We start from the raw sequence: 18,384 nt of genomic DNA, 5'->3' as shown, positions 1-18,384 counted from the left end.
TTGTTAAATCAGATGATAAAGATACATAAAGGGAACACAGACACTTGGTAGTATATTCATACCAAAGAAAACTCAAATATAAAGCATGCACACAAGTCTTCAAAATAAACCCTTACAGATATACAATCTCGCACAGTAACTTCATATTCATATTTCCATCTTCGCAGATGTACAACATAATTACAATCAAAAGAAAACGACATATTATGTAATCACAAAATTCATCGTCGGGAGTGGAGGGAAAAAGCCGAGGAAACATCACAATCTCAACGGAGAAACCTATAATCAAGATTTGGTGCAAGAATTCTGTTTCCCACTCCCTTGTATATTTCTCTAGAATGTAGTTCTTTACAACAACTTCACTAGGTGACACACGTTACAGCAAGTATTGTTATACATCTTGGAGGCTCAACCAAATGGTGAAGGAACTGATGCTGCAATAGCATCAGATCTTTTGATGCTTCCCATTCCACAGACGATGCATCCAGGTGCAGTCACGGCAGAAAACTTGGCCCCACAGAGATCACATACATCATATCCAATGGTAGACAGTCTGCTTAAAGTGGCAGAACAGAACTGCGAGGGATCTTCCAAGGGATCAATGGACTTGTTAGTCAAACCCCTCTGAACACACAGGTCAACCAGGCTCCTAAATTCCTCCTGCTTGTTTGAAGGTGCTTTCGACAGTAGTAGTTCTAGCATTTGTTTTGAATATGCATAATTTTGAACCTCCATATTTCTTTTGATGGCAGTTCGAATGCAATTTATTCTGTGCTTAGCAAGAAGAGGCAATGAACCGAGATGACGCGAAAGTCTTGCCATCTCATCTTTTGCACTGATTGCACTTGGGCCATGGACTCTCTGCAGACGTCCTATTTCCTGCAATAACAAAAGATATTTTCAGTAATCCAATGTATTACTAAACTCAAAAGTGAAAACAATTATGGAGGTTCATGTCTAACATAGAAACTTTCCATGTCTGACCGCCATGCATAAAAAATAATTTCATCTCAATCTAGTGTGATTAATGGCTGTTTCCAACTTTGAAGCTTAGACCCAAACTAGAATCCAGTGTTCATGGATGATAACTTCTCAAATGAAATGAAAAAAAAAACAAAAAAAGGAGGCTGGGTGTGCCATATTAACAAGGAAATATGACGTATTTTCTTCATATACTCATATGGACTAAAAAGTAGTTGAGTTGTTCTGTCTATTTTAGGAATTAGTCGACATCCCTTGCAACATGCAACAGAGGTTGACATCACAGAGGACATTTTGATACAGTTTCTGTGATACTACATGCTTATGGCCTAGAGAAACAACAGCTCATGTGTCTAATTTATATTCATTACTATTTATTATTATTATTATTGGCCAAGATTTCAATTTTATCTATGTTCTTTAAAATTACAGAATCGTAGTAGTACCCGAAGAAGAGTGACTGCTATTTTATATTGAGCACAAATTGTCGCTTGAGCTTTTATATCACTTCCACGAGATTGTTCCTTAGCCAATGCAAGAAAAGATTCATCAAAGCAAGACAACGCATCTGAAAGATGGTTTAGTTCCAAGTGAGCAAGACCTGTCTTGAAACATACAGAAGCTGGAGCACCACGGGGAACCTGTCATTAGAAAATCCATTATATTCAGCAGCCGTGTCATTATCATTGAAAAAACTGTATCATGTATTACTCATACGTGCAATAGCTAAATCGAAACATTTTTCTCAGCAAACTTTCCTAACTTCTCAAGAAACCACAGAATATGGATAGGAAAAACAGGAAAAGAATGTGTATTTCTGTTTCTTGTAGATGCCAACTCAATGCATAAAATCTAATTCCTGCATTCATCTATATTCTTCCCAACACACAAAATAATCCGCAAAACTGTTTTAGAACTATAAAACCTCAAACCAAGAAATAGTGATGTGTACTCCATTTGACTTGTATGCAAATCCTATACATGTATGTATTTATACCTGTCCAGGATGCACGGAAACTGGTGCAGAACCACTTTGTGGAAGCTTCCCTGAATCAGCTGAATTTGGTACTCCAAGTACGCTAAGATCAAGAGGCTGGCTAGAAATTTGGGGCTGAGCAGGCTGCAACTGAGGTTGGGGTGTGACTACAGCCTGAGGCATGGACTGCGGTGGGACACCACCATCAGGAAGTCCTATAGACTCCATCGGAACAACAGGTTGTTGAATGGCTTGATTGGAAACACCACCTTGAAGACCAAAACCAGCTTCAGTCGCACTAGCTTGATTTGGAGTTGTATTGCTAGTTTGAATCCCTGGAGTGAATTTTGAGAGAAAAGTTCCAGCAGGAGGCAGTGATGCAGCAACGTGAACAGAAGAAATTGTATTCTGAAAGAAATCCTCTGGAATAGGCCCTATTGCAACTCCCCCACCTACAGCCCCAGTAGTTGGCTGTGAAATCATTTCTGGTTGAGTTGAGGCATCTGTACCAAAAAGGTCAACAGGAGTTGAAACAGTAGCAGTAGGAATTCCTGTAGTTGCTGGTGGCAGGGACAAAATCTGGCCAAGATCCTGGCTTCCACTATTTGACCTGGTCCTCATTGGTGGAGGTAAGCCTTCACCAAGTTTAAACTGTTTAGTGGCTTCTTTAATCTTATTCACATCCACAGTAGAAGAGGAAATTGGCTTGTCTCGTATTTTAATGTGTATTCTTTTAATTTTGGATGCTCCTTCTTCATCACTACTGCTACCATCAGCAGCTCCGTACATAGATTTCTTAAATTCTTCTTCTGCTTTAGCCTGCTCATCAGCAGATGAATTGGCAAGCTGTTTGTTAAGGCTTTCCAGACCCATCGATGAATCACCTTTGGGATTACCAACCACATTCGGTTGATTAGATATGGATTTAACTGAAGATAATTCAAGACCATTTACTTTATTGTCATTGCCTGCTGGCATGAAGGCCTTGACCAAACTATCTTCCCTCACCTCAACAATATTACCCCTTCCTTTAATTGAGCCTAAATACACACCAATATGATCTACAATAATGGATGGAACCGTACCATCATCAGTCTTCATGTATGGTGTCACCTCTGCAGCAAGTTCCCACTGAGGTATGTCCTTCACAGTGGTTGGGGTTTTAATTTCCCAGTTTCCACCACCCCATTCAGGTCCTTTTGGAACCATACTCTCGGCAGCAAAGTTGGCAAATATACCTTGTGTCCATCCAGTAGATCGAATTCGTAATATCCTTTCACAATACCGCCTCAATTCTGAATCAAGGCCTTCGTCTTCCAATTTCTGTGCAAGACGCCGCATGGCGCTGGGATTAAGGTGGCATATAAACAGATCAAGCATGCCTTCATAGTCTGCTATGGTTTCAAATGTTTCTTTTGCACTATCAAATTGACCAAACCTGCAAGTTACGGCACATTAAATTATAAAAGTAACTTCAAACTTGAATATGCATCTAATAACTAAAGTACCACTACAAACCGCACAACAAATCACCAATTCTATGAGCTCCAAGTTCCAACCCTATAGGTGATACATGAATGTCATAGATTACAGTTGATACATGAGGAGCAATAAACCAATGATGGGAAAATAGTATTATTATTACTGATCTTTGCCTTCATAAGATTATCCACATAGAAACAAGAAAGGGTTTTTCTATCATGTGCAAATATGAAATGGTAAGTTTGTCTTGGAACTTGTGTATTTTATATTAAATATTTAACTTTTTTAATAAATAATTAGTGTTTTTCAATGAAAAATTAATACTTTTAGCTGTCTTATCATGTACAACATTGCACATGTTAGACAAACCCAACAAGAAAATAGTCTGTCAAAGCTAACTTGAACCATTGCACATGCCGAGAATCATTCACATAATGGAAATACAAATAAAGCAATAAATGAGAAATGAACAGAAATTTATAATATAAATAGAGATTTCGATTTTGTAGTAGAAATATGAAGTTGAATGTATTTTCAATAGAAAAAAATTAGGAGAAATGCAGATAATCAGAGTAATGCTCCTCAGGAGAGATTTCTTTCCAGCTCAAAAGCTAAAAATACTAAGAAATGGAAATAAAAAGCAACTTCCCTCTACTTACTCCCCCATTCTGCAAACCATTGAGGCCAAGTTTGTGGTATAGGTAGGGGAAACAAGAGTGGAACGAAGTAGGCAGAAAGCTTACTATGGTTGCACACTCACTCATATCGTTGCATTCTCAATTCACCCAAGAATAGGTCACAACCATCGAATTATAGTTATGAATCTATTGTTATGCACAGTCATTTAAAAACTAATAAATAAAAACTACTATTTCTTGCCTAATATAATATCAACACATTTATAGATTAGCTAATGATTGGTCTTAGAAAATAAAAGTAAAGAATATTAATTAATATAGACATTTAAGGCCTTGGAAGTTGGAACAAGAAATTATTTAAGCAGATATGTAGTAAAAGGAACACATAGTTCAATAATCCTGATAAGTACAACAGCAGCATCATATGGATACTGAAATTTCCAAGTTTGTCTACCTGATACACGCATAAGCCAACTGCCTGAACCGGTGAAACAAATGAGATGTGGGAGGACATCTTGGATAATCTCTGGAACGTAGAAATTCATCTTTCAAAACAGATAAAGCAGTGGAAAAACGAAGAGCTTTAACAGCATAGACACCTCGCATCACCTGTGATCAGATTTTCATCATGTTCAGTAGCTCAGAGAGACCAATGCTAAATTGATAAGACAGAATTTAAATGCTTACCTGCGTGAACTGCGGACCTGATTGTGATAAAGAGACAGCTAAATCTCCACAAACCGGAGATCCTTTTGCAAGGATGTCTAGAGACCTTGGTGTTATCCGCAAACTGTCAAACCTTCAATCAGATGCAAATTTGATGTGTCAATCTTATCAGTCTCAATATACATTTAATTTAAAAACAAAAAACAAAAAGTGCTCTCCAAGCCTAAAATTGGCTTTTTTGCCCAAAAGATACAATTTAATGAGTATTGTAGAAATTTGGGGCCTAACTCATCCTTACAAAACCGGCTTGTAAGGTGAGGAGTGCCTCCTCTTTATAAACTCTTATCAAGAGTCCTATCTAACCAATGTGGGACTAAATCCACCCCCTCAAAGCCAACACAAGGCAACTCAAATGTCGCAATTAGGCGACTAGGGGCGGATTGCAATAAAGGCGGAATTTCCAACACACCCCCTCACACTTGGGCTCAATGGGCCAGAAGCGTGGCAATGCAGAATCCAAACAGTAGATCTTGGATAGGCTATGATACCATGTAGAATTTGGGGCCTAACTCATCCTTACAAAACCGGCTTGTAAGGTGAGGAGTGCCTCCTCTTTATAAACTCTTATCAAGAGTCCTATCTAACCGATGTGGGACTAAATCCACCCCCCTCAAAGCCAACACAAGGCAACTCAAATGTCGCAATTAGGGGCGGATCGTAATAAAGGTGGAATTTCCAACAAGTATGTTACAAGTTTGGTGCAAGTTGCATATTATTTCTAAATGAGTAATGATATTTGTACAACCCTTTTGAGACAACTTTTGGGACAACCTTGTTGTTCTCTCTTTTCATTGGTCAAAAACAATAGAAAGAGAAAAAGGAAGAGAGAGAGAATAAGAATACAATGTGAGTAAGAGAGAGAAAGTTGTACTAAAATGGTTTTTCAAATACCATTTCTCCATCTAAATATGGCGTAAATTGAATCTAGTTTGATGTAAACTGTGGCTGCATAACAAAACTTAGTTCCAGGTCCACAGCTTAAAAATACAAATAACAAATTGAATCTAGTTTAGTAATTTTTTATTTAAGTGGAGGCCAAATGCCATAACTTAGGTTTGGAGCTCCTTTCTTAATACTATTTTACTAAAGTTACGGTTCCTCCTCCTCCCCTTGTTCTAACATGCCACTGCTCCTGTTCAAATTGCATCAGCTCTAATTCTCACTATTTGTCTTAGTGGTGTATGTTCGTCGTCATCATCCTTGTTCATCATTAGTATGCTATATTATAGTCACTCCCCTAGTAGGACAACAATCTGAAATCAATGGTCCGTCTACAAAAGTTGAAGTGGGGTATTATATTGGGCAATAAAATGATGATTGTATTCCCACATATTAAGACGTAGAGGGAACAAACTGAAATGATTGTGGATAGTCACCCGATGATGTACTTATATTATATTTCGAACTTCAATATGCCTATGTGTTTGTCATTATCTATCCTTGAAAGTAATTCTACATGTCAACTTCATCTTCCAAGCTATTTGTTTACAACAAAATACAAAGTATGAGCAGCTTCCTATTTACTGACAAGAATATTTCTAGGTGAAACTTATCCCCCCCGCACAACATATACAAATAAGGAAAATCAATGCTTTGTATGAAGTAATTAGTGTGTGGTTAGGAGAGACAAAGTAGTCCTGGATCGTGTGCACAATATAATATAATGATAAGAAGGTTAACAAAACATTTAAGAAAAAAGTAGATGAAGCAATGTTTCTTAAAGCACCATCAAACCATGCTCCTCACTAAGTGACAATATATATTGATGGGTGTGATGCAAGTGCCATATGGACCAAGCAGGAACTACAGGGAAAACCATTCAGGATGTTCATTGGGCAAAACACCTTATCTTTGCCTCACATGTGAATGCATTGAAGTTCACCAAGGTTAGATCAGTTCCATAGAATCAAATTAGTATATATTGACAATGCATCCTAGGAGACCCACTTAAATCAACGACCTTCAAAACATTAACAAGAAACTTACAAGTGGATTGGCAGGTTGACAGCATGGGGTGACAGGGAGTGGTAGGGGTGACAATATATTTGTGAATTATGCGAGCGTATATTTCCAATTTAAAACTACGCACGTGATTAGACAGACAAGATTATCATAGTATATGGGCAAAAAGGACTTGCGGCCATAGGACATAACTACAAAACAACATAAAAAAGCCCCAATCAAAAAGGATCATGTGATAATATCAAAATGGATAATACCAACAGAAAAATACATGGGTCTGAGTAATGAAAGTGAGCCATGTCTCACAAGGTCAGAACATGATTTATCCTTGGGTCAAAGTTTGAGAGAAGGTCAGAACAGAAAAATACAAGGATCATGTCAAACCAACAGAGGAAGCGCAACACACGCCGTTTCACTTTCAATCTGAAAAGAATTGAGACCCTGGAGCTGACTCTACTCATTTATGGCATAGGTAGATGACACCTCAACTCTTCTAACGATTGAAAGCTTCAACTAAAAAAAGTATTATAAACAGAGAAACCACACTCTTCATTGCTTTGAGCCATGACTTCAATTAGGGTGAAAATCTACCTTAACTATTGCGTAGAGCCACAGCATTAGTAGGAAATTATGTGAGCAAAAAATAGTGATCCAAACCTAAGTCATAAGCCTTTAGCCATTCGATAAGATATTTTTGGAAAAGATACTAACATAAGTTGTGTCATACAGTCATGAGACCTGCACTGAACACTGTTCATTTACACCATATTGGGAATTTTCTTAACGTTCACCAAACTAGTAATATTCACATCAAATTGCATCTGTTGGGTAAAATGAGCATAAAAACTTCAGCTATACGGAAATAAAATTGTATTTTTCAGAAAAGAGGTCAAAGTTCGAAGGTATAAAAAAAGGGAACCTTGACGTTATTTGGTACAGTATTTCTGACAGATCAAGCTTCTGCTCAAAGCTTAGCTGCATTGTGGCAAATCCAATAAGAATTGGTTCAAGAAGACCAACAAGGCAACTTTTGATCTCTACCCCCTTCTTCTGTCTGGGATTTATTTCTGTAGGGCTAGCGAGCAACAATCTGTCATTCAAAGCCCCAACCAAGACTACAAAAAAAATTCATATAGATAAGCTGGACAATGGATGGGTAAGATAATAACGTATCGGTATGCAGTAAAGAAAATTACCTGCATATGGCATACTGATTGATAGGACAGGCCTCACTTTTCCATCCCAACCAAGTATACTGACGGCGGCAGTAGTAGAGAAAAGAAGGGCCGGCCCAACCCACAAAAGAGATCTAAAGTGAGCTCAAGTTAAGATTTCAAAAAAGATAATATATGTGATGCAAGAAATTTAATGCGAATAAATGGTGCCTTGGCTTCAGAAAGAAAAGAAAAATTCAAAGGATATTAAAGGAAGTCCCTTGTCAAACTTTGTAGAAGTTCCTGCTAGCACATCGAGTGCCGCCGAAACAATAAGGACTCTGTGTGTCGTTAAAATTCCAGCAACATTTCCCCGTAGTGTCTCTTGCCAGTGCACCTGTCAAATTTGAAGAAGCGTTAGTGAATGAAGTTATTTACTATACTTCCACAAACAAGGAATCTTATAATCATTGTCTTTTTGGCCAAGGAAATAAAGGATGAAGGAAATAAGATCTTAACACCCTGATTAAAGTCTTAGGATCATGTACAATAATTATAACCATCATGTACTACAGAAGTTGCACTTTAATTAAATTTCCATGTAAAATATTAAAAACAGCTAATGATTGCCCTTCTATCTCCTATTTCCAGAACCTTAACAATCACCTCAGAAAGCTCAAAGAGAAAAATTATTTAGTTTGGTCTACTTTATTTGAGATTGGTTCAAAGAGATCTGAAATTGGTTCTGAATGACTTGAGATTGAGTTGTTGGTATGTTAATTTTTATAATAAAAGACAAGAAAAAAAAAATCAAGTCGGATATCAAATTCAAGACAGTCTTATCACTATAGTTGATTCATGACAAAAAGAAAGCCAACGAAAGTGAAAAAGGTTGGAGGATAATATCTTTGGCAACATGATTACACATCTTAGAGACTCAGGCATAAAGGTGAGCTACAACTTCATTGGATGTAAATTTTTTGGAGATATAAATTTTAAATTATTTTCAAAGATCTTTTTTAATTACATATAAATTCATTTTTTGTAAATTAATATTTTAATAATGTATTTGATAATATGTTAAGAGTATCTTAATTAATCTCGTAGAATCAGTTTCTAATCTCAGAGTACCTTAAATTATCTCCTACGATCAGTTTCCAAATTACTTAGTTATTGTCATGATTTATTTCCTGAATTCCCTTTTATTAAGGTTAGAAATAATCTGTCCCTATAATTAAGAACTAGTGTTTACTCTTTTGAATCTAGTATCAAATCATTACCAATAACATTACACCATTATGATATTCAAAGTCTGACGACCCATAACTTCAACAGTCATACCTGAAGTACAATCTCATTTCTTTTTAACTTAATTGACTTTTTTCCATCACTTTTGGTGGAAATATAATGGCCATTGGCAGTTGAAGTTGATAAGCGGTACCCTTCAATGAGCTTTACTAGTCCAATTTGGTTCCCATGAGAAGCAAACATCAAAGTAGAATCTACAACCAGAGAAAGCATTTTCAATACTTTATTTTGTTGATAAACTAATGTGAAAATAGATAGATAGATAGATAGATAGATAGATAGATAGGCATGTTAGATAAGTTTTAATTTAAATTATGTGTATACATATTTAAGCACCTAATGGCGTAGAAAAGATACGATCAACTTCAGTTTCAAACATAAATGGTGTCGGGCCACGAATTGAACCAACATTAGTCTCTGTAGGTTGATTTTCTTCAAAAACTTTATCATTGTCCTTGACTTCTTGGGAGGTCCCTCCTGGCAGAGTATACAGAGCTAACCCTGTCCTGTCCTCATCAAGTATGGCAAACTGATTTTCATTGGAACCAATAAATGCTGCATCTCGACCTACAAGATAGTTACTTGAATTATTTAAACATTATGCAAGAACTAAATCGAGCAGAAACAGATAAATGCATTACGGGAAGAAATACCTTTTACTGTGCTGCTTTTACTGTTTCCTGTCTGTACATCAGTATTTTCCCAGTAAAGCACAACTTCATTTGTAGAACCACTAAATTCATAAACTACAAGAAATAAGCGCTGCTTTTTACTGTGAATCAAATATTTTGCTCGGTACTCCACATTTCCAGGAATCTATAGAAAATTAATGAACAATAATACACAGTTGAGTTGGCTACTGATAAACATATTTATGTTATGTAAAATGAAAATTTGATGGAAATACAAATACATGAACTTGTCAAAAATACTATTCGCTCTGCATTACCGAATTATAGAGCTTCCTGTAGATAATATCTGACCCAGACGAAAGGCTATGTGCCATAAGGTTCAATCCATCCATATAGAACGCCCTGGATGGATAATGAAGAACTCGGTTTGCTTTATTAAAAAAATTTAGCTCCAAATGATATGGCTGGCATAGGATATGCAGTGTCAGGTGATTGAAAAAAAAAAAAATCTAAACGAATGTCTTAAATCAAAGTCACCACAATCATACCTCACAAACTGGAAAGTCCTTCAGATGATGCTTGGTATCTAAAACAGTGATGAGGGGCAAGCGTGATATTGGAGAGATTTTCATATGGCCTTCCATAAAATGCTACAAGATTCATGCAAAAGTACCATTCAGAAACAATTGAAAAGCAAAGACCTCTCACTCCACTGCTCTGTATCCTACTATATTTATATGTTTTGTGCTGATATACTATAGAAAATGAAAATCATTTTTTTCAGCTTTGTTCTACTGCAACTTCTCTGGAATAAATTGTAAGGGAAGAGAATTTTGTCTGTCCAAAGGACTTGAATTGGTTTCTCCTTGAAAAAATTAGAGGTTTTGGCGTTTGTAAAGAAGCTAAAATTCTATGCACAGCTCTGTCTTTGCTGTTCTCTGGTGTCTGTTTCTGGAAAGGAAAGCTTGGATTTTCAAAGGTACTTTGCCATCTCTATACTACATGTGGGACAATGTTATTTTCTCAGATTGTCTGCTGTGAATGGCTCAATATGACTATTGGGAGGTGTTTCTTTGTTAGAAATGCAGAGAGATTCAATCTCTCAGAAGCTATTTAGTTTGAGAAAATGTTTTTCTTGGTATTTGCTTTTACTGTAAAAATGTCACCTTTTCAAAGTGTATATTCGAAACAGTGAATACAATAAAAAGTATGATATTTTCCTGTAAAAAATTTAAAAATAAAAAACAAAGTGATATTTTTGTGGCTAAAAGTAAAACAGAAATTGAAATAGAGAACATCTTCTCAAAGTAAATAGGCCCCTTTCTTGCGAATTTTCTAGGTTTTACTTTTCTTCCGTCACAAAATTATTTTCTCTATTCAGATTTTTTTAAACGGAAACGCACTCTAGAATGCTAGAATAGCTCAAGGACATAACTAGCAACTTCCCAAAAGCTTTTCTAGGAAATTGAATGAAGTGCAGTAAGGTTTGAGTTCCATTTCTTCTTTTATCTGACATTCAGGTTTATACTAGCACAGGATGATTTTCATGTGAGAATAAGCTTCGCTACAATAACAAGAGACGTACACTGTAAAGAAATGCCTTCCTTGCAATGTCTGATATTGTAATATTACTGTGGCTGCAAGATAGAGATCAGATATCAACAATTAAAAAACTTAAACCACTTTATGCCACAAATCATATGTACTGAAAATAGTAAAGTGCAGGAGAAAGTAATTGAGCACAATTTACAGAGGAATCTGTTTAGTTTCACATCTCAAACTAGTGACTTAAAGATGTTTCGTCAAAATGAAATGCAGACCCCTTGGGAACCAAGCACCCCAACACCGTGTTACTAATGATCCTAGTACCCAGGATTAGATGCTGCCCCAAAAACTTTTAACAATATTGTGTTGCAAATAAACCCCATATGCAGATATAGGTATCACGTTCAAATTCAGATAATAAGCTGTGCTACACAATCAAGAACGAAATCTCAAAACAAGAATAGCAGTGGATTTAGAATCTAAAGAGCATCATATAATTAACTTGCAACATGCTGCAAATGAACCCCACAAACAGATATAGGTATCATGTTCAATTTCAGATAATAGGCAGTGCTACAGAATCAAGACCAAAAAAAAAAATATATCAGAACAAGAATAGCAGGGGTTTAGAGTCTAAACACCATTATATAATTAACTAGATGGATGCAAACACGATAATAGAATAGTAACTGATATCTCTTCCTCTATCTAACTACAGATTCTAACTCACCCTTTTAGATGATGCTCTTGGAGTTGAGCTTGAAGCTGATGGTCTGCTAACACCCCAGATGATCCCAAGGCTGAAAGTTTTTCCTTTATAACAGATGCTGCATAGTACTCTTACCATCAGCATATCTGATTGAAGAGATGGGTGGAAACAGAAGAAAAGTATACAAAAGTAGACAAATATGACTCAACTAATATTTAACCATCTATACTACCCATTTTCTCTATTCCTTCTTTTTTTCTAGAGACATAACTACAATGACCGAGACAGAGACTGAGATATACAGACCAGTCACTTCTTTTTTTGAAGACAAAGATATGAAACTTTTATTTAATATTTTGCAATGTACAAATTGTGTACTGAGTTTGGTTTTTGGTAGCTGTACTTGCAGTGAGTACAATAATAGAATCTAGGGTTTAGACTGTTTGTGTGATGCCTTGAGAATGATCCCAAGAGGGGTATTTATAGCCCTTTGTGGGCTTGTTTCCACGTGACTTAAGCCCCAACCAATCTGGGCTTTAGGTCTTTTTACCCGGTTCTAGATGCTTCTAGACACTGGCTAAGGCGGCACCTCTGGAAGGGCGCGCCTGGGACTCAGGAGCCCTTCTGGAGGGCACCTAAGCCTTTCCAGAGGGCTTTTAGGCCCTTAGGAATATATTGACAGTCCAGTAGCTAATGATATGCAAATTCAATTTTATATTTATTAATGTTTAAGAGAAATGTTTTTATTTTAATTTTCTTAAATTACAATAATAATTGTATTCTTTTGTTATATACATATTGTATCCTTATCCTATATTTTTCAATGAATGACATGAAACATTACGAAAAATAGGGGGGAGGGAAAGTATATCTATTATCTTCAACTTTCTACAATGAGCAAAGAGGTAAATCAGTTACCCCATGAAAACAAGCATTGAAGCTCAGAAGAAGTTTCATACAACACAATGTTCTATGTTGATGGATGGAAGTATGGCAGCCAAAGTAAAAACAGACGCAATCAGTAGTTAGTTTAGAGGTTCTTTAGTTTGAGAAAATGTTTCCTATTTTTATTGATTTCACTTTTAATTACAAAATATGTCATCTTATTTTACCTCTATTTGAAAGATTTGTATAGGAAGTAGTAATAACAAAAAAAGTTGTATTCACAATTTCCTATAGAAATCTTTGAAATAAGAAACAAACTAAAACAAGTGGCATTGTTACAGTTAGAAGTGATTGAAAATTAAAATTCAAAACATAGTATTTTCTCAAACCAAAAGGCACTTATTCAGATAGAAAACATCATGTGCATGTTTGGATTATCTTATTTTGGAACCCCGAGAAGTGTTTTGGCAGTTACCAAAGAGGTTTTGAGGAAGAGTGATTCTTTCTCCAAGATAAATTGTTAGAAAACATGTTATAAGGACTCTTTTAACTTTGTTTCTAGATAAATGAAAACAGTCACCTGAAGATCCCCTTGCACTTTGTAAAACAGCAAAAAGTTGCTTTCTCCCTTCTCTACTGTATGAGGCCTTATTTTTTGAAGTTTCAGCACTTGTCACATTCTGTCGAAATAAACACCAAGTTTATTTATATTCCATATTATATTATCCACTAAAAAGTAAGGCATAAAAATGCAACGTAGCACGCAACTGCAAACACTAGGGCAGCTAAATTCGATTTTGGATGAAATTCTATTGCTTTAATTCGTGGCAATGGATAAACTGCTTCTCCACCCTGTTGAGAAAGGATGCGAGGGATATCAATTGATTCGATTGCTGCATCAGAATGTATACGTATTAGCCAAATACTTTTAGTGCTCAAAATAATAGTAAAAGAATGAAGCAAGACAACAGTTGGGGTGTGTGTATCATATGTATATACAAAAAGATTTTCGAAGTGTAGGGAGGGGGGAAATGCAGCAGTAGAAATCATCCACAGATCATAATATACTTATTACTTAACCAAGCTAAAAATACCAACTGGTAGTAATCACGTATTTGACGTAAAGGCAGAAAGGGTCAATATATCTAACCTGCAGGCTCGAAAAAACTAGCCTGTGTAGAAGGTCTATTAGGATTAACTGTAACACGTGTTTCCCAAACTTGTAGATTTCCATCCTTAGATAGAGTCACAAGTAAACGCAATGTGGGGAGAAACGCAACTGATTTTATTGGTTGTGAGCCAACTTGTTTTCTGAAATTTGAATAAGAAATGTCAGATCTTGCTAAATGTAAAATAACTTTCTGAACCCTAAATTTTAAAGATGACTGCAAAATAAAAAATTACAAAACTACCAGGTGTCTGTTGGGAATACGGAAAACTAGATAATAAGTAACTACACTCACATTCCAATCATACTTGGTCTCTCTGTTGATACATCCCATGCCAGAAGTGTACCCTGCCGATCCCCAACAAAAATCCACTCCAGAGTTGGATGAAATGCAAATGCACCAGCCCCAATAAGCTTAATGGTATTGTCAACTGAATAGAAAACGTAATATAAATAATACTGCAGATAGGATTGACAGTGAAATTAGAAATATAAACCATATGAACAACAAGAAAATAATGTGGGAAAATCTCACGTTGAAGTGTGTAATGAACAGCATAGGTATGAATGTTATATGCCCGAATCAAACCTTCTGCATAAGCAACATACTGTGATGGGAAAACAATGAAGTCAACAGTTAGAGTATTATTGTATCATTATCATAACATCAGAAGAGACTCGACACTAGACATGTATTACTGCACAAGTATACTGCACACATTACCAGTACAGGGAGTCGAGGATGACAAGCAAGATTTACGATAGCCTTCTTCAGGTCTGGTTTGATTTTGGTAGGCGTTCGACCGCCTTCAACCGTTCCAACAACTTCATTTACAGAAAAACAGATATTGAACAGAAATCACGCCCATCAGTAATCATACCACGACAAATGCATTAATCTAAAGACATGATAAACCAGAACCAACCTGTAACACTCATTCTCTTATGAAACCCAAAAAACACAACAGGTTGGAGTGGGGTTAAAGCCATATGAACTTCTGTATCAGAAGAAATTTGCTCGGACTTTTTCTCAGGTGAATGCAAAACACAAGTTTGCTCCAAGTCAAAATCACAAGAACGTATTGTACAGTCCTACAAGTGTAAGAACAACATGTGCAGTTATTTTAAAAGAGCTCTAATCAAAATATACAAAGTTACAAACTAACAACATATTAAGGGGCGTTAGTACAAGTACCAGAGTGAATAAATGTTAACAATGAAATTCACAAAGCAACCTAAACTAAACGGGTAGCCAAAAATAAATAAATAAGCAACACAAAAGTTCAACAGAACAACAATATCTGTGCCAGTCATTTAAGAATAAAAGAAAAGTTATATGCATTTTGTGAATAATATACCTTCCTAATGTTATATGGTTTTCTTTTTCTGTACTTAATTAAAAATACACTTAAGCAAATCACAATGTTGTCCCCACCATCTCACATAATACATCCATCAGGAACCCATTTGGGGTTGGCCTAGTGGTTGGCTTGGGATCTTGGAGTTTGCTCCTCCAGAGGTCTCAGGTTCGATTCCCTCTGGTGCCAATTTCGGTGGGCTAAGTCCATACAGAGCTTGCTCTGGCTTTAAACGGGGCCCCCGCAAGTGAGCGGTGGGATTGGTCCCCTCGGATTAGTCGATTCTTGGATCGGATACCGAGTTTTCAAAAAAAAAAAAAAATACATCCATCGGGGTTTTGTTTGCATATTACTATCTCTAGCCAAAAAGTACATATTACATTTCTGGATATCATTTATGGGCATCAAGAGAACAACTAAACTACAACCCTTTAATTATATTTCTGATTGAATCACAATCTTTTGCAGCACCAGGTCCTTCTATAGTTATTACTTTTTCATTTAAACCTTGCATTTAGGATTTAACATATAGTAAGAGATTACATGATGAAAAGTTCAAGCAGGGCCAACCTGGAGGATTGCAATCACAGTGTGTCCACTTGTTGGACTGTACGACATTCGAACAGCAGGCGCGCCAATGTCAAGAGCGGAAATCTTGCTTCCAGTTAATGCATCAAATTCTGCATGCATGGAAACAAACCAATAAGTAAAATAATTGTGCCAAATTAAGTCAGCAAGCAACAAAATGCACCATGCAACAATGATAAGTCCACTTGACATAGCAACTCAAGTGATTTGAAAATGTGTGAAACTATTTTATTTATGAAATACTGCTATAGTTCCATATAAGAATCCTTACCAAATTCACACAAAAAATAACAAATAGATTACTAAACCAATATATGCTATCAGTAGTTGACAAGCTCACTACTGTTACAACAACAACCAAAAGCTATTTCTCAATAGATGAAGTTGGCTACATGAATCAAACAACGCCATCATGAATCATGTGATCATGTCCAATGACTGGCTATTATAATCGAAATCTCTCTTAATGGTTTGGCTTACAACTTTCCATGGTCTCTCTCCAACTCTAGCTATTGGATTATCCATTGTCTAATCTAACCTCCTAACCAGTGCTTTTACAGGTCTTCTTAGCGCATACCCAAATCACTTTACACGAGACTTTACGGTTGTTAAAGAGTGCCACATCGGATAAGAGATGGTCTGACAATGTGTTTATAAGTGGGAGCAATCCTCACCTCACAACCACTATTTTTAAGAACCGTTTTTTTTTTTTTTTGTAGATGAAGTGGTCCACCATCTGAAACTCACACACAGCTGCGAGGTCCCGGGTGAAGACGTTTAGCCTAACAATATTGGGACTGTCAGTTGAGCTAGGCCTTACAGACAGACTTTACCATATTTTCTACAATAGGTATTACCCTAACTTTCTCTCTAATGTTTATTTTTACTCTGATCTTGTCTTCGCCGACTACTACTCATCTATCAAATATTCTCATTTCTTTGACTATAATACTAAACTTACTTTCTTGGTAGCTTTTCAATGCATGGCATTTAGTCTCATAAAGGCAAATCGTAAAGTGGTGTCGTGTGTAGTAAAATGAGCAGTACTCTTATATCATATATTCACATATTACACCACAAACGTCCCTCCATTCATTCATCTTGTTTGGATCGTTGAACTTATGAAAACAGCTAATGGCATTGTTCAAAATCCATTTTCGGCTTATCTCTTTTCATAAGTTCTCCAAGATAGTTTACGAAAACAGCTTATAACTCATACAAAACAGTTTAACTTTATTTTATCTTTTTGTTGTAGAAATTGCTTATCCATAAGGGCTTATCATGATAACCGTTTGTGTTATAAGCTGCAAATAAGTTGTTTATCCAAACAGGACCATAGTTCATAACTACATGAATATAAATATAGCAACATAAATTAAGTTAATTACCACCAGCTCCAATGACACAGATCAAATCAACAAAGAAAAATTATTTTATTTTCTGCACATGCTTCATAAATTAAGTCTCAAACAATAGCTTAAGCAACATTCCAAAACCGCAACAAATAGCACAATCCAGAAGAATCAATTACCATAATCAAATTTCAAATTAGCATAACACAGTGAACTTAACTCGCTGAATGGAAAACACAATAGATTAAAAAAGAAATAGAGTGAAATTTTTCTCTCACCAACGATGTAAGTTCCAATGGCAACAGCAACAAGAGCTTGATGAGGATGGAACGAAGCAGCGTGAGGCTGTAACGGCCTAACACCACGCCCTATGTGGCGTAGATCTAGATGCTGCAACGTACTCCACTCCATCGAATCACGTTAATCAATTTCAACCTAAATTCTCAATCTACAACTTCATCCAATTGCGAAAATCGCAAAATGATGAAGCCGAAATGCAGAATTCAGATCTTGCACGCAGTTTTGACGATGCGAAGAAGAATGATTCGGTTATGGAGTTGAAAGAGAAGAGAATTGTGAGATCGCGAAGTGAAATGAAGAACTAAGAGAGTAACAGAGAAGAAAGTGCGATGAATTTGATTTTCTGTTGAGTTGAATGGAATGAGAAATGAAGACGAAGTTTTTGGAAATTTCAAGTTTTTGTTTGTAAGAAATTTCTATATTGGACTTAGTTTGTGATAAGCCCAATCATATTTAGTTGAGAATTGCTGTTTACACATTTGATAAGGCTGTGCATACGAGTAAATGACGTTTTTACCTACTCGGCAGTTAACTGCCGAAGTTTTAGAAATTCGGCTACAGTTAACTGCTGAGGAAAAAAAAAAAAAAAAAAAACTTCGGCACTTAAGTGCCGAAGAACT

At 36.1% G+C, this 18,384-nt stretch overlaps 1 protein-coding gene across 1 annotated transcript; it reads right to left on the bottom strand.

Moving 5' to 3' along the window:
- On the bottom strand, positions 1-18,135 carry LOC11405197 (uncharacterized). Its single transcript, XM_003629543.4, has 24 exons — positions 17,743-18,135; positions 16,095-16,204; positions 15,093-15,258; positions 14,891-14,991; positions 14,702-14,774; positions 14,462-14,597; positions 14,149-14,309; positions 13,767-13,891; positions 13,579-13,678; positions 12,135-12,231; positions 11,445-11,496; positions 10,408-10,509; positions 10,177-10,323; positions 9,881-10,043; positions 9,564-9,794; positions 9,261-9,421; positions 8,188-8,316; positions 7,962-8,079; positions 7,685-7,880; positions 4,765-4,876; positions 4,532-4,686; positions 1,979-3,395; positions 1,428-1,622; positions 1-879 (listed from the first exon to the last, which is right to left on the bottom strand). The coding sequence occupies exons 1-24, from the start codon at positions 17,873-17,875 to the stop codon at positions 409-411; spliced, it is 4,851 nt and encodes a 1,616-aa protein (XP_003629591.3). The 5' UTR covers positions 17,876-18,135; the 3' UTR covers positions 1-408.
- Positions 18,136-18,384: the final 249 nt, after the last annotated feature.

This window comes from Medicago truncatula, chromosome 8 (genome assembly GCF_003473485.1).
Source record: "Medicago truncatula cultivar Jemalong A17 chromosome 8, MtrunA17r5.0-ANR, whole genome shotgun sequence".
Taxonomy (NCBI): Eukaryota; Viridiplantae; Streptophyta; class Magnoliopsida; order Fabales; family Fabaceae; genus Medicago; species Medicago truncatula.
Note: the sequence above shows the minus strand (reverse complement) of the source record. Positions and strands in the feature narration are given on the sequence as shown.

Coding starts and splice junctions, on each gene's coding strand:
- LOC11405197 (XM_003629543.4), bottom strand. CDS start 17,875: ATGGAGTGGAGTACGTTGCAGCATCTAGATCTACGCCACATAGGGCGT. Junction 12,232..13,578: donor AAGTGCAAGGGGATCTTCAG/GTGACTGTTTTC, acceptor AGTACTATGCAG/CATCTGTTATAAAGGAAAAA. Junction 10,510..11,444: donor GGAAGGCATTTCTTTACAGT/GTACGTCTCTTG, acceptor TGAATCTTGTAG/CATTTTATGGAAGGCCATAT.